Source organism: Micromys minutus (genome assembly GCF_963924665.1).
Source record: "Micromys minutus genome assembly, chromosome: 5".
Lineage (NCBI taxonomy): Eukaryota > Metazoa > Chordata > Mammalia > Rodentia > Muridae > Micromys > Micromys minutus.
This window is the reverse complement of record NC_137974.1, coordinates 78980892-79002982: the sequence shown is the minus strand read 5'-3', so window position 1 is coordinate 79002982 and position 22091 is coordinate 78980892. Positions and strand designations below refer to the sequence as shown.

Sequence of the window (22091 nt, the reverse complement as noted above, 5' to 3'; positions counted from 1 at the left end):
AGACCCAGTTTACGACTTAGGCATAATTCATATCAAACTAGTGATATGGTGCAGACACATCTTGAGAGTGTACCCAAAAATGTATGTGGTAGATGTTTGGTCCCCAGTGTGGCAATGGGGTTTCTCATAGACATCTCAGTATCAGCGGCTTCTGAACTCTCCAACAGCGTGCACAAGAGTCAGGAGGTCTGAGATGTAGACCAAGATTTTGCACTGGTTCTGATCCAGTCAGTACCCAGAAATGATCAGATCAGGGACCCACTGTGAGCACCTCAGTCAGATACTGCTCACATTCCTTGTGATGATGTGGTATTTGCAAAAAGCCTACATACATGTTCCTGTACACTTCAAATCACCTCTGGATCATGTGTAACACCCAATAAAAACAACACTTGCAAGTGGTTGCTGTACTGTACTTGGTTCAGCCCTCAGAGCCTGAGACTACAAGGCACTGACTGTCAATTAAAGGTAGCCTCTGGGCTTGTCCCACTCTGGTTCCAATTGCTAGGACTGAACACTGAACTGGGTGTGTGTCAAGTTACCATTTATAGTCCGTAATCTTGAGAAACCACACCAGGAACTCAGGGCAGTAACTGAAGTAACCCAAGAAGGAATGTTGTGTTCAAGACTCACTCACCTTGCCAGCTTTCTTAGCCAACCTAGGACCATCTATCTGCACATGGGTGGAACCACCCACAGTGGGTTAGACCCTCCCACATCAATCAAGAAAACCATCCACAGACTTGCCCACAGGTAGAGCTGATGGAGGTGCCCCTTTCCCAGGGGACTATTGCTTGTATCCAGTTGACAAAAGCTAGCCACTAGAGGGTTACAGAGAGGACTCCATGGTTAATGGCATGCATTGCTCTGGCAGAGGACTCCAATCTGGTTCCCAGCTCCTACTTTTACCAGGCAGGTCACATCTACCTGTAATTCCAGCTCCAAGGAATCCAATGCCATCTTCTGGCCTCTGAGGGCACCTACACTCACATGTACACATATATAACACACACACAAACACACCATTTTTTAAAAATAAAATAAAATTTTAAGGGCTAGAGAGATGGCTAGTTAAGAGCACTGACTGCTCTTCTACAGTGTTCTGGCTGGTTTTGTGTCAACTTGGCACAAGCTGGAGTTATCACTTAAGTTATCACTGGAGTTATCACAGAGAAAGGAGCCTCAGTTGAGGAAATGCCTCCATGAGATTCAGTTATAAGGCATTTTCTCAACTAGTGATCAAGGGGGGAGGGCCCAGCCCATTGTGGGTGGTGCCATCCCTGGGTTGGTAGACCTGGGTTCTATAATAGAGCAAGCTGAGCAAGCCAGGAGAAGCAAGCCAGTAAGTGACATCCCTCCATGGCCTCTGCATCAGCTCCTGCTTCCTGACCTGCTTGGGTTCCAGTCCTGACTTCCTTTGGTGATGAACAGCAATATGGAAGTGTGAGCTGAATAAACCCTTTCCTCCCCAACTTGCTTCTTGGTCATGATGTTTGTGCAGGAATAGAAGTCCTGATTAAGACACACAGGTCCTGAGTTCAGTTCCCAGCAACCACATGGTGGCTCACAATATCTGTAATGGGGTCAGATGCCACCTTCTTACATGCCTGAAGACAATTACAGTGTACTCATATACATAAAATAAATAAACATTAAAAAGACGAATATTTAAGAAAAGAAATCTTTGCAGGAAAGATTACATTTCTACCATATTTAAGGCTTGCCATATTTAAGGGGTCGTATAATTAGAATAGGACCTGAGGAAATAAAACAGCCCGCAGCCAGTCAGTTCTCAGTGATATGTGAAGAAGCTGCCCAGGAGCTCCTCAGATGAGCACATCCTTGCATTTTAATACAACACCTTGAAAGAGTTCACTCGGAAACCAGCCTACTGGAGTCAGAAGTGATCAAAGAAGCTGGCTTCCACTTTCGAATTTCAAGCCAATAGGGCACCCAAAGCCCCTCTGAGTAATGTCCTGAGTACCAGCTGGTGACTTCCACACAAACCAACCGCAATGTTGTCCTGCCTTTCTCAAGGAATTCCAGTCAGATGCCTCCCAGAACACCCCTTGGGCTTCCCTAGAGAGCTCCTGGCACTAAAGGAAAATGTAGCTGAGTTTTGTGGGGAGGTCAGCCTCCTTGGAGAAACATTCCTGTGATTTCTCCAGTCATTAATTACTCTCTGGATCTTGGGTACCTCTTTGTTTCTACCTGAGGAGCTGATTCCTCTCCTTTCTTTTCCCTGTTCAACCAGTGTGATGGGAAAGAAATGTCTCCCTCAGTAGTCTCCATGGCAACACACATGCTTTTGTTCTCAGAAAAAGATGAAGGCTTTTCATCAAGCATAAGTCCAGGGGCTGAAGAGATGGCTCAGTGGTTAAGAGCACTGACTGCTCTTCCAGAGGTCCTGAGTTCAATTCCCAGCAACCACATGGTGGCTCACAACCATCTGTAATGGGACCCGATGCCCTCTTCTGGTGTGTCTAAAGACAGCTACAGTGTATTTATATGTAATAAATAAATCTTTAAAAAAAGCATAAGTCCAAATTTATGATAAAAAGAACCTTCTGGAAGTCATCAAAACCAGCCCTAGCAAAGGTGTTTAAGGAGTCCCGAGAAGAACCTTCACCCTGCAGGTTCATGGAGGACTGAAGAGGAAGTCACTTCTGCCTTCTGGCAGGAGTCAGGCTCCCAATAACCCTCTAGGAGGGGTTGAAGGCCCCTTCCAACCTGAGCTTCATAAAGGACATCAGAGGCAGCCACTCATTCAAAGCAGAGAGCTCAGAGCTGGAGAGGTGAAGGAAGAGAAGTGGTTTTCATGTTCATTCACTGCTAATTACACCAATTAGTGACTGAGCCTCCTTAGCCTGAGGAGGGGAAGGAGGGGGGGGTTCAGCATCTGTTCATTAGCATCACTGACAGATCCTTTCTCAGTTCTCCCTGCAGTTATTTTAATTAGGAGTGTGTGAATCCTTGCCTTCAGAGCCTTTGCTCACTGCAGAGGTGTGAGCTAAGAGATGCTGATCACAGGGCCTCCCCCATCCCCAGGAGAGAAGCACAGAATTTCCCTGCCTGGTCCTCTTTGTCCTACGGATCAGTTACAGGACATTTTCCAGGCTTTTGAAAACCGTCATGGTTTAACCAGGGGTAAAAATGATATTGGGTACCCATCAGCACTCCCTCTGACACTTGTGCACCTATGCTAAAAGTCAGATCCCCAAGGGGTACCATCAAGGATTTACTACCCTGCCCCCCCAAACTGTACCCTCTACCCTTGTCCACTGAAAGCTACTCAACTGCCACCTCATTCCTGTTATGCTAGGTCATGTGGCTTTTCAGGGAACGGTCAGTCAACGAATACACTCTGTTTCTAGACAGGGAGGGCATTGGCAATCTGATGATTCTTGAGGTGAACTCCACATGTTTTGTCCCTTCTGAGCACCAATCACTGCTACTCAGAAAGAGGATTCCTTAGGCAAAAATCTGGGGTCACCTAAAAACTTGGGGATTACTAATGACCTTGTTTTAACCTTCACCACAAACAGGATCCATTCTAAGCCTGCTATTAGGAAACCCGAAAGCATTTCTGTTCAGGACGTTGTGGAGGGCTTGTGGTCTACAGACCAAAGAGTAATACACACTGGAAGGGAGGGAGGGAAGGAAGAGGAGGGGACCAAACTGAGGACAGCTGGGAACAGAGGGAGGACAGAAACTCTAGGGCAGTCCAGTCCCTCCCACTGAGGAGGTGGTAGATACCCTCAGCAGCACCTCTGAAGGTGGAATGAAGCTTGCAGAGGCCAGGGGACAGGTGGTGACAGTATGACATGAGACAGAAGTTACCTTTGAATAGTTACATCTCTGTGCTTGTCTGATATAGTCTGCTCACGAGCACTTGCTGAAGCAGCAAGCGCTGAATGCGTGTGCCCAGCTCTGAACACATGTGCCTGGCACCTCATGGGTACCAGCTGGGAGGAAGAAGATGGAAACAGAAACCCACCATTACCCCAAAGCTGATTCTCTGTGAAGATGTGGTGTCCTGGGCACTGCACATGGGGGCTGAGACCCAATGGGAGCACTAAGGAGCCTAATATCAAGTGTGTGCCTGAGACAGAACAGGAAGTTTTAGACTCTGTTCTGAATGGAATGTCAGAAACCTGTTAGAATTTCTAACCCTTAACTTTAAGGGAGAGGTGCCAGGGAGCTCTAGGCCTGCCCCCCCCCCCGCACCCCAGGAATACTGTAAATTGATTTTTGTTTTCTTTCTTTCTTCTTTCTTGTTAATTCTGATAAATCAAAGTATGGTTTCCACTGCAAAGAAGGGTTCTGCTGCCTGCCCAGTTTGTTTATTCCAGTTCCAGGGCCACTAATTCCTAGAGGGTGGAGAAGAAAGAGGGAGGAAGAAATAAAGCAAAAAAGTAGCAGGTTTAAAATGAAAGCAAAGCAGTGATAACGGAGGAGCTCGAGGAGGAACATTGTCCTTCTGCCCACACTTCTCCCAGTTTCTCCCCTGTTCATCATCTGTTTGGTGTGAGAAATGGCTCCCCAGGCTGGCAGCATCTCAGTTGGGACTGGGGCAGCTTCAGGGAACTCTAAACCATAACACCAGACGCTGACCAGATGGCTCGGCCGGCCGTGGGGAGCAATTGTCAGTTCAGGGACAATCCTGCACAGGGGTATGAAGAAAGCGGGAGGGGAATCACAGACAGCGTGCTTTGATGAGCCCACGAGTCAGCAACCATTTTAGCTGGTAAAGCTAAGGACCCCTGAGTACCTTAAGCAGCAGCTTCTTACGAAGCGACACTGGAAGACAGAGAGATGGCTCAGCAGTTAAAAGGACCTGGGTTCAAGTCCCAGCAACCATATGGTAGCAAATGTCCATTTGACATTCTCTTCTGGCTTCCAGAGGCATGGGGCATGCACGGTGACCAGACCAAAAATAACCCATACACATACAATTTAAAAAAAAAAAAAAAAAAACTTTAAAAATTAAAAATAGCCAGGTGTGGGGGTAGGGTGGGGTGGCATCTTTAATCCCAGCACTAAGGAAGCAGAAGCAAGTGGCTCTCTCGGAGTTCAAGGACAGGTATAGAGTGAGTTCCAGGACAGCTGAAGCTACACAGAGAAACCCTGCCTCAAAAAGCCACCAGCAGCAACAACAACAAATATCCAGGTGGTGGTAAGATCTATACAACCATTAAAGTGGACACGTGAAGCTAGGAAGATATTTAAAATATATATAAACCGACTTTGGGAGATTGTGAGACCTGAAGTTCATGTAAGTGTGCAACAAAGACTAGGTTAACAGTTATTTATTTACAAGTGCTAACTTTTCTTCCAGTTTTCTTCATCGAGAGCAGTGGCTTTCAGACTGTGAGTCGTGACCCCCTTCTGAGGCTGTGTTACAGTTCTGAAGTAGCAATGAAATGATTTTATGATTGGGGGTCTGTTAAATGGCTTATCTCTTTATCAGCCCTGAGGTCTCCCTCCACAGTTGCCATTTCTAGTACGGGGAGCCACACGCGCCTCTGTTGCCCAGTCTGAACCACCACCGGGGTCTCATTGTTCACAGGACTTCCTTCCCGTGGAGGTTTTACTCCACCTATTACTGCCTCCGTCCCAGAGTGTTTTCTTACCCCAAAACTCAACACAAACACAACTCAATAGCCTGATAGCTTTTCATATAGGTTTATGTATTCAATTCTCAATCCACAAAGATTTCATCAAATAGACAAAGATACAAACTGCCCTTCTATATGAGATATTAGACCTATAAAATTCTTAAATGTTCATAGCTATTTAACGCCAATTAAGCCCACCTGGATCTAATTCATTCTTCCCAACGTCCATCTTGGAACTTCTCAATCTCCCTCCTCCTCTGCTCTCTCTCTACCTCCCTTCCCCCACCCAGTCACTGGCTCTCCTTTATTTTCTAATTAAAATTGGAAGGTTCAGATGAAGTCACTTCATGAGTACAAGACTAGGCAGCCCTTCTTGGGGAAGTGGACTTAACATTAAAATATGAACAGCTTCAGGACAATCTACAGGGGTTACCACAACATGAGGAAATGTATTGGACGGTTGTAGCATTAGAAAGATTGAGAATCACTGTTTGTGTCTTATCAAACATCTTATTTCTAAATACTTCTATTCTTGGGTTTTCCTTTTTCTCCATAGTGTCCACTGAAGTGTGAGGCAGCACACATTTCTGAGGTCCTGGTCTTAGCTACTGTTCTACTGCTATAACTGTGACCAAGGCAGCTTATAGAAGAAAGCATTTGATGGGGCTTGCTTGCTCACAGCTTCGAAGGGTTTGTCCATGACCACCATGGTGGGGAACATGGTGGCAGGCATGCAGGCATGCTGAGAGTTCACATCTGAGCTGCAAATTGCAGGCAGGGAGGGGAAGTGAGACTGGGCTTCTTCCACTGACCCACCTCTTCCAACAAGGCCATGCCTCCTAATCCTTCCCAAACAGTGCCAGTAGCTGGGGAATCAAGCATTCAAGCATGTGAGCCTGGGGTGGAGGAGCACTCTCATTCAAACTCCAGGGTCCCTTTTTATCTTAGCACTGGATAACTGACAAATGTTCCTGAGCCTAAGCAATATGCATTTGTGTGTAGGTTTGTTCCAAAGAGTTATAATTTAGCTTTTTCACTGAGGCACGTGCTCCCTGCCCTCCCATGTTGGGAGATTATTTTCCCCATATTGAAATCTCCTGAAACCCTTGTCAAAAATAAATCTAAGGTAAGTACATAGATTTACTCTGGGACATCCCATAAATTTATGCATCTATGTTTTCAGAGTTTTTCTGTGTAGTCCTGGCTCAGTGGAAACTTACTTTGGAGCCCTAATTGATTTTGAAGTTGCTGTCTTCCAGCCTCAGCCTCCCAAAACATTGAAACTACAGGTCTATACCACAACACCTTGGCCTTCATGAGTCCATTTTTCGCAGTGTTACAGAGCCTTTGTTATGCAAGAGCACGCTCGCTCTTAACCATTGAGCCATCTCTTCAACTCTCTTTTCGTTTTAAATTTAGCTTTCTGGACTGCTTGCATTTTGCTTGTTTAGAAACTGTGGCACAGATAGCATCTTATCAAGAGGCCCATGGCAGCAATGCACAAAGCCAACTTTAATACATTTCTGACTGCATTTCTCCACATCTCAACACTGCTCAGGACTACAACAAAATCTTGTTGGTTGGTTAATACACAAAATGACCATCTTCTACCTCCATTGGTTCAATATATCCTCTTATAGCTTATCTGAGGAGCTTGAAAGAGTTCTTAGCCTTATGACATCAAATTGATAATTTTGAAACAAGTCAATATTCAGAGTCAGATCTTGGGCTCAGAGAGTAAACTCTAGGGCACTTCTTATGTGTGATTAAAGTATGAACACCAGGCATGTTGAGGCTCACCAAGCATGAGAACATGAGAAGATCCCAAATGAAGAGCCCTTGAAATGTTTGTGCTGTAGCATAACCCAAAAAGAAAGAAGAATTAGAAGAGGAAGAGGAGGAAGAGAAGGAAGATGAAGAAGATGAAGGAGAAGGAGGAGGAGGAAGAGGAACAAAAGTTCTGCTTCCTCAAATTTGGAAAAATTATTTAATCTCCTATGACAAAGGAAGACATGATTTTGTTTCAGAATCCTGCCTGGATCCTACACAGAGTACCCGGATGAATGTGCTCAGGAGCTCTGAGCAGTCAACGCCCCCTCCTATACCTTATCAGTAGCCCTGTATGGAGGCATGATTGACCACAACAACCAGCTACACGCTCAGCTCGTGGAAACCAGTACTTGAGCAGCATGAGGCTAGGTTTACGCTTGCCTTCCTGCTATTTCCTGTTGGCCATACCCACTCTCTGTCCACTTTTTCTTTTATTTTTTTTCTAACAGTATTTGGATTCATCTTGACATCTCATCTCATCTCCTGTATTGTATCATGTGTAATCGTGGTACGGCTAACAGTGCACTTCCTCAGTCAGTCACAGTCTAACTTCGGATGGTGTGTATCACTTCATCAATAGCATGTGCTAATGATAAGCTCGACTTCTGTATGTCTACACATGTGCTTTGCCTGTGTGTGCATACATGCATGTACACGCATGTGTGCAAAAGCCAGAAGCCAATATCGAGATTCTTCTATCACCTTTTTATCTTTTATTATTATTTACTTATTTATTTTTTGAGACAGGATCTCTCACTGAATCTAGAGCTCACCAGGTTCCAAACTGAATGTTTTTTTTTTTTTCCCTTCACTGATTGTTCTGGCTCAGACTCTGGCTCTATCCAGAGCAAAGCTGAATAGAGGTGCCAAAAGTGGGAGTTTGTTTATTTGGATTTTCTTGTTTTGTTTTGTTTTCTAGGATGCACTCTTGGAAGGCTGTTGTCTACAATCTGTCCACTTCCTTCAGGTTCTCCAGTTTCTTTATGCACAGTTGTTCAAGGTGACTTCAGCTACGCCCTACCTTTCTGAAGTGTCAGTTATAATGTCTGGCCTCGGTCACTGGTGTCTTCTGCCCTTTTCACACTTAGTCTAAGTCAGTGTTTGTCTGTCTGAAGACTCCACTCTGATCTGAAAATCGTCAGTGGGGTTTATTTACTCTTTCTGCTCTGTTCTTTATATTCACATGGGTTTTGGCTGCTCCTTCCATTTCTAGCTCCTGCGGTGGGGGACAGTGACAGGCTGTCCCAAACAGCTGCAATGTTCTGATGGAACACAGATCACTACACATGCTCACCTTGACAACACTTCTGATGTGGGCTTTAACATGCTGTGCCTCCCTCTTCTTTTGTTTCAGGGAAAAAATTAAATTTCTTCTCAATTTTTATCCTAGATCCACTGGTTATCTAAAAGAAAGCCGGGGGCTGGAGAAATGACTCAGCGGTTAAGAGCACAAACTGCCCTTCCAGAGGTCCTGAGTTCAATTCTCAGCAACCACATGGCGGCTCACAACCATCTGTAATGGGATCTGACACCCTCTTCTGGTGTGTGTGTCTGAAAGACAACTACAGTGTGCTCATATAAATAAAAATAAATAAATCTAAACAAAAGAAAGTTGTTAACTTCCAATGAACAATGTCATGGTTTCCTGAAAGCGTCAGGTGTCACCGTCCAGGGTAGCTATGATGCAACCCAACATGAGATCGGAAACTTGTTTAAAACACTGTGAGGGACTGAAGAGATCATGCAGTGCTTAAGAGCCCTGGCTACTTTTCTAGAGGACCCAGGATCAGTTTCCAGCATCCACATGGTAGTTCATAGACATCTGTGACTCCAGCTCCTAGGAACCTAAAGCTCTCCTCTGGGTTCCCTGGGCACCATGGGGTGTAAAAACATGCTGGCAGACAAAACATCCATACTCCGATAGATAGATAGATAGATAGATAGATAGATAGATAGATAGATAGATAGATAGATAGTGTGTGTGTGTGTGTGTGTGTGTGTGTGTGTGTGTGTGTGTGTGTGTGTGATTTTCTTTGTAAATGGATCATGTGTTTTTAGAGCATGAGTCTTGTGGGTGACAACACTATGTCTCAATGTCCAAAGGTTGGACACACCTGCTAGATGCATGTTGGCACATGGAGTCATATGTCACTTCCATAGTTTCAGCCCTGGGTGGCACCCAGATAAAAATGAGGATGAGTGTGTCGTCAGCATGTAGTCACTGCCTCAGCAACAAAGGGCAACTCAAGCCCAGATTTCTTGACTACGCCGAGGTTAGTTGCTCAGAGAGAATGAAGACAAATGGGCCCGCTGTCCTCACAGGCCACCCCTGTGACCCAGAAAGGTCCACGTGTCTCTTTCACAGTCACCAGCCTGAGGTCAGACATTGGACGATTCTGTCTGGCTCTGGATGGAATCACAGTGAGTGACTAGTCTCCGGCTGTGGCTCTCTGGTCACAGCTATGGCCACCGTTACCACCGACCTATGTCACAACCTAAGCCGACATGCAGCTATGACCAGCCTGACAACTAGACGATAGCCAAGGTGCACACGGCTGTGTGATGCCAACTGGCGAGATGAATCCCCGATTCGTGCCTATTGTGGCCACCGCAGGAGATGCCAGCTGGGACGGAGGTCTGAGTGTCCCACACTGGCAGACCCAGGATGGAGGCCGTTGGAATATGCCTAGGATTAGGCTTGACCAGCTGAGCACTCAATTCTGGGACATAATTTTGTGATTCCAATTACCTACGTCAAATGGGGTTTGGGGGTCATGCTATGTGGTCCATGGTTGAGGTAATGTTGGTGAGTGTGGTCCCCTATCCCCTAACCATCTTGGCTTGTGGTAAGTTAAGCGACCTACCTCTGAGTCTCACAGCTGCAAGTACCTACACAGTCTAGGGTGTCAGAGGCCCATCACATAGGCAGAGATGTAACCTGAATCTCAACTGTGTCCCCTGGGGGAACAAGTCTCTACCAGGAGGTGGTACAACGGCTTAGCACCCAGTCTCTAGGCACTGGCTTGGTAACAGTTGTGCCTGGCCCTACCTCCTTGCTCTGCAGCTGGGGTTGAAGAAGGGATCACGGAAGGAGTCAGGCACCTGGCCCAACGCCTGCCCATTTGACAGGTGATAGGCTGGCTCAGGTATCAGGTAGCTTTGCCCAATGCTGATTCGCTCTGGCAGATCCGTATTGGGTTTCAAGTCTAAGGTTTGGGCTTAATTCTTTCTCCTTCCACCCATCAAAGAGGCATCTCACTCTGGGCTGCTTAGAGTGGGAACAGTGCCGGCCAGCCGACCTAGTTTACTTGCAATCGCTGTGATAAAAACATTGACCAAAGTGATTTGAGGGGTGGGGGAAGGGAGGTGTTCGGCTGGCTTCTATGTTTACACCATAGTCCATTTTCAGTAGAAGGCGGGAGGGGGAGTCCGGGGGGGAGGAGCTCAAAGCTGGGACCTGGAGACAAGTGCCTAAGCAGAGGCTTCAGAGGACCACTGCTTACTGGCTCACTTTTGTTGGGATTCTGTGAACCCCACCCCACAGTTACCTGGCAACAGCCAAGTATGCTTCACCCCAGTTACCTGACACTATAAAAGGGGCTGCTTGCCCCCTCCTCTCTCTCTTGGTCTCTTAGTCTCTTGTCCTCTCCCCTGCTTGCTCTCCCCCTCCTTGCCCCTCCTTTCCCCATTCCCCCCTCCACGTGCTCATCACCAGCCTCTACTTCTCTGTTTCTCTCTTCTTCTCTTCTCTTCTCTTCTCTTTTCACTCTCCCTCTCTCCCTCTCCCCCTCCCCCCTCCTCCCCCCTCCTCTCCTCCCTCTCCCTCTCCCTCTCCCTCTCCCTCTCCCTCTCCCTCTCCCTCTCCCTCTCTCTCTCTCTCTCTCTCTCTCTCTCTCTCTCTCTCTCTCTCTCTCTCTCTCTCTCCATACTACCCTCTTAACTCCCCTCCCCATGCCCTGAATAAACTCTATTCTATACTATACCAGCGCATGGTATCCTCAGGGGGAAGAGATGATGCCTCAACATGGGTCCTCCAGATGCATTCCCCCTTGCCCCAATACCTCACCACACCTCCACAGAACATACCCCCCCCCACTTCTACTCTATCTTTTTCCTAACAACTTGTTCTAGCTTGCTCAATTACTTTTCTTACATGGCCAAGTCCACCTGCTTAGGGAAAGTACCGCCCACAGTGGGCTGAGCTCTCCTATATAAATTAATGGTTAAGAAAATGTCCCCATAGACATGCACATTAGTCAGTCTGGTGAAGGTAATTCTTTAAAGATACTGCACATGACTCTCTGGGTTGTAATGAGTTTAGGAAAAGGCTAACCGAGCCCAGGGTCCATTACCAGAACAGATCCCCCAGCTTCCATGACAATCTGCCCCTCCCTGTCCATTTTGGCTGATTAGTATTCTCTCCCCCCCCCCCCTTTCTCATAGAAAGGTGACCCTTTCTTTCTTCTGTCCCTGCATGACAATCTCTGACTGAATGCCAAGCATCATGAATCTGATCTTGCTGCATGCTGAGCATTTCTGTGCTGTGTAAATCTCTCTGAGCCCTGTTATGAGATGGACTTGTGTTACGGCTTCATGTCTCACTTTGATGGCTTCTGAGGAGTACCCAGAGCAATGCTCCGCTCAGGCCTCGGGATTCCCGAAAACTCAGGCTAGACCTTCCCAAGTAGTGTTAACACCTCTGTGAGTTACAAAGTTCTCTGACTCTGTTCCTGAGGCTGTGGGAGCATTTTTTTTCTTCTAACTCCTCCCAGTAGCCCCACCTGTTGGCTCAGTAGTCAGAGGACTTCTCAGGGAGCAGCTTCCGCCTGTCGCTTTGGCCTCGTGTTTCTTCCCATTCGGCCATGCTCCGCTGTGAGCTGCAGCTGCCTTGTTTCAGACTCTGTCTCTCCAAACTTAGCAGGTTTTGACAAGCTCCTCCTGCCTTCTTCATCCGTGCCCCCATGGCCTTGCAATCAACTAGGGAGAGCAACAGTTCACCTTCTTTCTGTCCCATGTCATGTGGACCACTGCCCCAGTTGCTTGGTATCCACTGTATTTACACTGTTTTGTTTATATGGGGGGGGTTATTATCTCCTTAAGGAATTTTTATGTCCTGCTCTTGAAGAGTTAAATCCCAGTGTAGGCTTTACTGTCCCAGACATTAGGCTAGTGAGTCACCTCAGCCAGATACTGTCGCCACCCCCCTCATGCATATATAGCAGACTGATCCCTGTCAGGGGTGGGGGAGTGGTAGCAAGGGGACAGGAAATGTGGGTGTGGTTGTAAATCAGCAACAGGGACCAGAGGACCGTTAGTTCCAGGGACTCTGTCTACTTCAACTGTAGTCCACCCAAAGGATGATCTGCGCTCCTTCTTCGCTGACCCTCCAACCCCACACCTCCACCTCCTTCAGCCTTTGGGCCTTGAGCAGTCAGGCTGAGGGAATGGCTGCCTTCCCACAAAGCAGATGCAGGATCTTTGCCACCAACCATGGTGGCCTGGTTTACAAAGGGGCAGTCAGATACTTTCTTCATAGATGCTGGGGTCAAATTAAGGTAAAGGCCCAGTGGAGGTTTTGATCAAACTTCCCCTTTAAAATATAAATGGTATATCCTGAGTAATTTTTAATGTCCAGTTGGAGTTATTTTCTTTGGGGGATACGTATATGTTAGGTTGAACAGAAGGTATTATAGACCGTTATCGGATTTCAGACTCATAGGTCATTCCTTTTTTTTTTTTTTAATTTTGTGGGGCGTGGCTTTTGTATACATTCATAATGCCTCGGTGACACAGGCAATATGAAGAGACACTGTAGCCTTTGGGGATATCACAGCCTACTCCTCAGGAGACTGAAAATGTCCAAGCACCATCCCACGTGGACCAAATCAGAACGTCTGGCAGGAGGAAGCAGACAGCAGTAGTTTCAAAGATGGCTAGCTTTCCAATCGAGGTTTTGTCGTTTGTCAGCAATGTCACCTTGGGCAAGTTACTTAACCCAAAGCAGCATTGCAGAACTGAGTCGAGGTCTATACCAAGCCTTGTTCCCTCCTCCTGCTCTATGTAGTTACTGAGGAATCTGCCATATGGTTTTTTTTTTTTTTTTTAAATGACTTTATTTTGCAAAACAAAGATAAATGTAAAGATTTTAAACATTTTTTGCTTAAAATTATACATTTTTGTCAGTACTGTTTTTTCAGACATTAAAATAAATTTTACATAAAACCATGTGAATATGTTTTTTAGTCAGTACTTGATTTTTTTCAAGGGCTTGACAGTATGCATTGAAAACGTACTAGTTGCAATAAGCGTAAAGTACATGCAAAACAAAACGCAACATGGAAATAGTCAAAGTCTTCTTGTTTTGTGAATATATGTATATTTTTTGTTTTCTTTATTTCTTGGACTTCATACAGTCTGTGAGTTGTTTCTGGGGGAGTGCAAGCCTCTGGGGTTAGCATCCCACTATCAGTGACTGCATATTATGTCTGTTCTTTTGTGACTGGGTTATCTCACTCAGGATGATCTTCTCTAGATGCAGCCATTTTCTTAAGAATTTGGTTAAGTCATTGTTTCTGGTGGCTGAGTAGTATTCCATTGTGTATATGTACCACAATTTTTGTATCCATTCGTCTTCTGAAGGACATCTGGGTTCCTTCCAGCTTTTGGCTATTATAAATAGAGCCGCTATGAACATTGTGGTGCATATATCTTTGTTGTGTATTAAAGTGTCTCTGGGGTATATGCTCAGAAGTGGAATAGCTGGGTCTTCAGGTAGTACTATATCCAATTTTCTGAGGTATCGCCAGACAGATTTCCAGAGTGGTTGTATTAGCTTGCAACCCCACCAACAGTGGAGAAGTGTTCCTCTTTCTCCGCAGCCTCGCCAGAATCTGCTGTCATCTGAGTTTTGGATCTTGGCCAATCTGACTGGTGTGAGGTGGAATCTTAGGGTTGTTTTGATTTGCATTTCCCTGATGGCTAAGGATGTCGAGCACTTCCTCAGATGTTTTTCGGCCATTCGGTGTTCCTCAACTGAAAATGATTTGTTTAGCTCTGTACCCCATTTCTTAATAGGGTTATTTGATTCTCTGGTGTCTAGCTTTTTGAGTTCCTTGTACACCTTGGATATTAGGCCTCTATCTGATGTGGTGTTGGTAAAGATCTTTTCCCATTCTGTTGGTTGCCGTTTTGTTTTCTTGACGATGTCCTTAGCCTTACAGAAACTTTGCAATCTCATTAAGTCCCATTTGTTAATCTTTGACCTTAGAGCTTGAGCCATTGGTGTTTTGTTCAGGAAATTTTCTCCTGTGCCTATGTGTTCTAAGGTTTTCCCTACTTTCTCATCTAATAGTTCCAGTGTATCTGGTTTAATGTGGAGATCTTTAATCCACTTACACTTGAGCTTTGTACAAGGAGATAAGAACGGGTCTATTTTCATTCTTTTGCATGTTGAGTGCCATTTGGACCAGCACCCTGCCATATGGTTTTAACCACTGCCCAATGCTGGTTCTTTTGGGGGGAATGAATACATGCATGTGTGTATACATATCTGCACACATACACACACACACACACACACACACACACACCACAGCTCCGGAGACTCTCCCCAATGCCACAGAGCTGAGCTAAGGAGCTCTCCTGTTAGGAGGACTCCAACCCCTCCGCCTCCACCCCCAGCCGCCAATGTTGCTGACTCTTTTGCACTACAAATTTATACATAAGCAGCACCTACTGCAGTCTGCTGGGGACACATCCAACTGAAGAGCCTTGTCCACCAGGCTCTGGACCTGAGCCAGCGTGCTGCAGGCTTCTTCCATTTCTCTCCAGATGAGAAACACATCCTCTCTGACGCCAGCCCCTGGAGAGGGAAGTACAGTGTGAGAAAGACCCCAAACTCTACAGTGTCTGAGCATGCGTGGCATGTCTCTGCTGGCTGAGAGCATCTCTGAATATCCAGTTATGTTCCCCCCGCCGTAATCTCTTTCTGAGGATCAGGACTAAGATTCCCCAAGGGAGCCAGGCATGGTAGCCGTTGTTGCCATGATACAACAGTGGCACAGGGGTTATAGGTGTAACTGTCCTCTTTCTATCTGGATTTGAGGCAGACACACATGCTTGGTAACTGAAAACATGGGTAAAAAGAATTCCTGTCTGAGGAGCTCACAGGCCCAGGGGTGAACCTACTACTATTGTCCTACTAAATAAACCTAGTATCAAACTCCCTCTAAATAAATTCACATCTCTACACTCATAGATCCGTGTAGCCCTAGGACCTCACCTCGTCTGAGAAGTTTCTTTGTTAACTGGAGCGAGAAAACTCCCACGTGGCCAACGTGCAGAGAGCAAATGTTTATGGAGTGTTGGGCCATAGATGGAACATCTAAGTCACACCCCGCCTCTAAGGCTCGGGGATCGCTGAAGAAGAGTGGGTGGGAAGATGGGAAAGGGCAGAAGTTAAGAAGGACATGACAAGACCTCTCTCTGCCTGTACTCGTGAACTCACAGCGGCCACGGCTTCCATAAGCCTGCACAAGATCAAGCCGGTTAACCTGGCAGCAGGGAAGGAGAGCGGGCTCCTGAGCCCCATCCCTAACTGAAGAGGAGTCAGCATCTGAAGGTCCCTTTTCTTTAAGGCTTTTAGACCCTGGTAGGTCAGCTACACTCTAACAGATGTCACCACACACATGAACGTAGAGGCAGCATAAATTAGACTCCGTGGGTTATAAAAATGGGGGTAGGGGGAGCATAAATTCCCTTCTTCTTCAAGAGACCCTTTCTTTCTCCTTTAGGTTGCACTTGTTAACTCTTTGGTCACAGAGTAACTAATGGTCTCTGTCTGTCTGTTGCCAGGACAGACTCATTGCTCTGCTGAGGCAGGGGAATAAAATATGGTGGAGAAGAAATCTTAGATATGACCAGACAAAAGGTGGCAACGGTGGAAAGCCTGGCTGACCTCAGTGGATCTAAGCCTTGTTCAGGCAGCAGCATGCTGGGAAAAGCCCAGGCAGAGAGCATGCTGGGAAAAGTCCAGGCTGTGCCAAATTCAGAGAGTAGGGGCTCTGTTAATGAGTCATAAAAGATCACTGCAGAACCTACCCTATCCCTCCTCTCTCTTTTTGACTTTTTTGGAGCCAAGCCCTAAGGGAGGTATGGCACACCTCCAGGCTCCTCTGTATCTCCCTTTAATAATAAACTATCTCCTTCCCTGTAACTACCCATGTGTCTTTATGTATTGTACTGTAAACAGATACAGGAACCTGGAAACCCCGGTTTCTGTTCTCTAGACTCAGATCTGCACCTGTTACACCACTGACTGCTGGAGCATATTCCTGGCTGTCATTTCTGCCTCAGTTCCAAGGAACACAAAGGGGCATGAGCCAGTGCCGGTGCCCTTATTGTGACACACCGTCTCTAGTCCGGTCTAATTTAAGGCAATCCCTCCCAAACAAGAAACTTATATTTAGGAGACAGCTGCTCACTCCTCCTCTCTCCACCCTTGCCTCCCAACACTGTGCCTGTGGTTACTGCGCAGTCGCAGCACAGCTGTTGCTCTGGCTGCACAGGCTGCCTCTAGCTGAGGGTTTGTGGATGTCTAAAGTATACAAACAATGTATCTGCTTGTCTTGCAACCTCCCTATCACTCAGCACAGGACCACAGTTGTTACTAAGTCTAATCCTTCCTTTCTTTTATTTGGCCAGCTACAAGGACACCATCTGCTATTTTCTATCTCTTGGATTTGCCCACATCTGAATATAAGGCTACCATTTCTGCAAGAAACTCTCTCTGGCAAGTGGTATGTGGGCCAGGGACTGTTTAAGCAAGTTTCTATGCTCTGGGGAATCCAGATGTTACCCTGGTGGTCCCTAAACAAATCACTTTGTGTCTTACTCCAGGTATTACACTATGGTGAGTCAAGCTTGTCCAGAGTATGTGAAATGCTTATGCGTCAGGACAGAAGGAGAAAAACAAAGGTAGTGGTCATGGCACAGTCTAAGGGACACTTAATGCATCCCTGGAAGATGCTGGTAGACTAAAGCACTCCTGACCCTCAAACCCCAGCCCAGTCCCTAGGTGGCCTTTTCCCATCCCCCAGGACTCCTAAGTGAAGGGCCAGCTGAGTGTCAAGTTTACTGTGGCTTGAACCCTAAACTATTTGGCATGAAGATGTAAAAAAAAAAAAAAAGACCTCGTTATAACCATGAAACGGCTGTACTGTGCACCAGGAAAAGGTAGCAAATAGTTTTCTTTTCAGGAAGAAAAAAATTATAAACTGTGATAAAATTACAAACTATGTTAAAGCTTCCAAGAGACCAAAGGAGGGAGGGAGAGAGGGAAGGAGGGAGGGAGGGAGAGTCAACTGGAGTGGAATGGGATGGAAGGGCTGAAGAGGGGGATGAGGGAAGGATAATTAGCATCAAGAATGTTGGGAAAAACCATATTGGAGACTTACTGTGTTATAACACACACACACCATATAGAAGAATTTAATTGGAATTACCCTACAAAGGAGATTTTGCTGCTCCCAGAAGCTATAGATTGCCACATAAAAAGCTCAGTGCTGGGTATGGGATACCTCCATCTAACTGTTGACCAGAGAGCCCAGACGCAATACAGGGGCTTGCTGTTGCTCTTGGTTGCCACTTCAGGGCTTGGATGGCAAAGCCCTATTGCTGAAGATAGCACATATGCTGATCACGGGACATGAGGAAATCAAGCTGGCACTGACCAGGAAGCTTCCTGCTTACTGGCTGGCTCTCCCAGCATTGGAGGCTGCAGGGGGCAGCATCACCAACTGTCCTGCCCAGCTGTGAACTTCAATAACGACAGGGGTAGCCAATCACTGTCTACTTGGATCGAGGACACCTACTCCGTGGGATGAAACAGGGGCCTGGAACTGGAGCTCACCATGCCTGCTGTTATTAAATGACCACTGCAGGGAATCCTTCTCAGTGTGCTGGAGGCTGGCTAATGCAGAAACCCAGAGCTGCTCCAAAGCACAGAGTGTAAGAGCAGATGCAGTGCTCAGCTACAACTGGGACACCTACTGTGTTTGCCTACACAAGACCCGCACAAGTTCAAGTCCATCACTATCCCAGCACGGAGGGGGAGGGGCTTATAAGACCTCACCCCTTACTGAGGAGCTATGGACAGGTGATGAACTCTAGGGTAGGGAGATTCAGTTTGCAGTTCAAAGGTGTGGCTTCTGACAGGTTGACTGAACCTCTGTGCCCCCACACATAAGGGTGTAGGCAGCAAAAACTGGACTTACCCGGGCTTATTTTTTTTTAAAGAATATTTTATTCTATGTGTGAGTACACTGTAGCTGTCTTCAGACATATCAGAAGAGGGCATCGGATCTCATCACAGATGGTTGTGAGCCACCATGTGGTTGCTGGGAATTGAACTCAGGACCTGTGGAAGGGCAGTCAGTGCTCTTAACCACTGAGCCATCTCTCCAGACCAACTTTTTCTTCTTCTTTAAGGTGATACAAAATTGTAGTATTGGTGAGGTGGAGGTGGACCTGGGAGGAGGGGGGTGAAGATGCTCAAGAGGCACTGTGTCAAATTCTCAGAGTCAATAAAATATTTTACAAAGAAAAGAAGAAAATTCCCTAGAGACCTCAAATGACTGTAGGTCTGAGAAAAGGGGCCATGTCGTGTCCATATAAAGTAGAAAGTGGTAAAAAAAAAATCTCTAGTTTTATTTTAATGAAAGCATTCTCAGTGGCGTGACATATATTAAAATGTGGCGCTGCTGATCAGGGATTAAATACCTGCTGGCTGGATCTGGATTCGAGGCCCTAATGACTGAGGCACTGTGTGCTGCTTCATTCCGTCCCACACTATAGAAATTACTCATTCACTAATTTAAAGCAAATACAGAGTTACCCCACTATTTGGGAGAGAATCTACACTTTCTTGAGGCAGGGAGTGTGTTTGTTTCATAATGGGCCATTCTCTTCTCTCAGAAGCAATTCGACATACACAGGATGGGCAATGTGGGTTCTAAGTGAAGGTGTGTGGCTGTTGGTCCCCTGTTGTAAGCAGGACACTGTAAAATGCAAAGGGAATGTCATCTAACTGTCCTGCATTTACTTAGTGGGATGGTTTGTATATGCTTGGCCCAGGGAGTGGTACTATTTGGAGGTGTGGCCCTGTTGGAGTGGGTGTGTCACTGTGGGTGTGGGTTTTAAGACCCTTATCCTAGCTATTTGGTAGCCAGTCTTCTGCTTGCCTTTGAAACAAGATGTAGGACTCTCAGCTCCTCCTGCACCATGCCTTCCATGCTCCCGCCTTGATGATAATGAACTGAACCTCTGAACCTGTAAGCCAGCCCCAGTGAAATGCTGTCCTTATAAGAGTTGCCTTGGTCATGGTGTCTGCTCACAGCAGGAAAACTCTAAGACACCTGGTAACCATTCCTGTTTGTGTGGTACTGGTGTGTTGAATGGTGGACACCTGAGCAAACAAAGAACAGGGAGACATGAAGAGTAAATGTATTCCTGCCCCGACGCCATGATGAGATGTGGTGAAGGGGTCCTCACTAGAGTCAGGCTCGTCCTGTTTGAGCTTTCAGCCTTCAAATGTGTGAGCTAAGTCTCTCTCCTGAATTTGTTGCTGCTGTTACTGTTTCATTAGCTTTTAAAGTAGCCAGCCTCAGGTATTTCACTATAGCAATAGAAATTTGGCTAAGATAACTAGTTGTGATAGCCTTAAGGACGGAATTATGTTTATCCATTTTTATAACTAATACAGCCTCGATAATTGGCTAATATCTCCAAATAGGCTGTTCTAAAATGGACATTCTGAGAATCCCCTTTTCCACCCCTACATACCCTGGAGCCCAGCACAGCTCTTGACTTTTACATAACACATCTAGAGGACTTCTCTCAGCTTTGAAATCAGAGCAAGTTTATTCAAACATAATCAGAATTCACACCAGCTCTTTCTCCTGGCAACTTGGTTTAATTTTTAAGGCTTTTGATGAACTTCTCCACATCTCCAGTGTTGTTAGGCTATGCCTGTGGGTTACTGGGACCCACCCGGTTAGTTCAGAGGTTGATTGCAATGGCTGAGCTAAGACCAGACTAATCTTACCACTGTCCAGTGTCAAGTGAACAGGCCACACTACAGCTTGGAGCCTCAAACTAAACAAGGAGCCCAAGACAGAAGCCCAGAATGAAGACAGGAATACGGGGATGGGTGTGGGGGGTCCCTAGCCATAGGGGCTGACTCTTCGTGAAAATGCAAAGCCTGATTAGCCATGAGATCTTCAAAGGTGTGAACTAAAGGCAGATGAGAGGGAGGTAAGGGAGGTAGTTCTTATGTTACTTTGACCTTTGGAGCAATGGGAAAGGGGTGACTTGAATCTCAGAGCAGAAGCAAACATGAATGCTCTGAGAGTCTGGAGTCCCTGGGTTCAGAGCCTTGCCATCCATTTCTTTGGATTTCTTTGGCTTTACCCCAGTGAGGTTTTAAATGCCACATAGATGCCTAATGAATTCTTACTGACTAACCGGAGGTCTGCCTTAAGCCATGACGAGAAATTCAAGGCACCGATCTGGCAAGAGGAGCAGGGTCTTGGGGGTCATACAGCCCCTCCTCCACCTGATAATCCATCACATGGCAATAGCTTTGAAAGGACTGCTCTAGCCACGTTCACTGAATTAAGCTCAATTCCAGGCAGAGGAAAGAGAATGCTGAACCTCTCGCTGCCAGTAGAAACAGCTACCAACAGGCACCACCCCGTGCTTCTAAATTAAACTGGAGACTGGAAACAGAGAGGCATAACGCCAAGCCTGCCTGATGGGTCACTAGACTCAGAGTCTAATTAAAGATCACACACGTCTGCCAAGAGCAGAGTTGCTCCTTTAAACATAGCAACCTGATGTGTGCGCAAGTAAACCAAATGTAATTCAAAAATACGTAGCCTTAGCTCATGCTTCCTCCCCCTCTGCCAACACACACACACACACACACACACACACACACACACACACACATACACACACACACACAAATTTCTTTTCAAAAATAGTTAACCAATTTTTTATAGTTTTTGTGCTTTTTTTTTTTTAGAAAAAAAAAGCTTTTGCATTTTGGCTTATTATATGTGTGTGCTTACATTTGTGCGTAAAGGTCAGAGGGCAACGTTTGTTCTCTCCTTCCACTGTGTGGGTCCTAGGGCTTGAACCAGGACCCTCAGACTTGGCAGCAAACACCTACACCTGCTGAGCCATCTTGCTGGCCCCAGAGCAGTTTTTTTTTTTTTTTTTTTTTTTTTTTTTTAAGTTCCAATTTACTCAAAGTGCCAGATACAACCAAAATCTACCCAGCAAAGCGTCATTGCCTTTTACTACAGCCTTGTGTGGTATGGCCCATCCCTTTTAGTTTGTTCATTACATAATCTCTTCTTCTATCTGGCAAGCAAGGTCTAGTGATGATCGCAGCAGAGCCTGTCTGTCGTTTGATTTCCCCTCGGTGAGCTGGACTGGTAACTAAGATGGCTCAGCTGTGCCGAGTGTGCCAGCTTGCAGTATGGCTCAGTGGGAAGAGCCACTCAGGGCTGATTACCGGCAGCTGCCTAATGAGATGAACCCAGAAATGAAAGATGGGCCTTGTCGCTCCCCCCCCCAACC

General features: G+C 46.2%; 1 protein-coding gene across 1 annotated transcript in view; it reads right to left on the bottom strand.

Moving 5' to 3' along the window:
* Positions 1 to 22091, bottom strand: part of VWA3B (von Willebrand factor A domain containing 3B) — a gene marked incomplete at both ends in the record, with an annotated part of 152420 nt that overhangs the window by 91485 nt on the left and 38844 nt on the right. The window contains one exon of the mRNA XM_080917533.1: positions 15184 to 15309. Coding sequence (XP_080773659.1) covers positions 15184 to 15309 — 126 coding nt within the window. The remainder of the gene's footprint in view (positions 1 to 15183; positions 15310 to 22091) is intronic.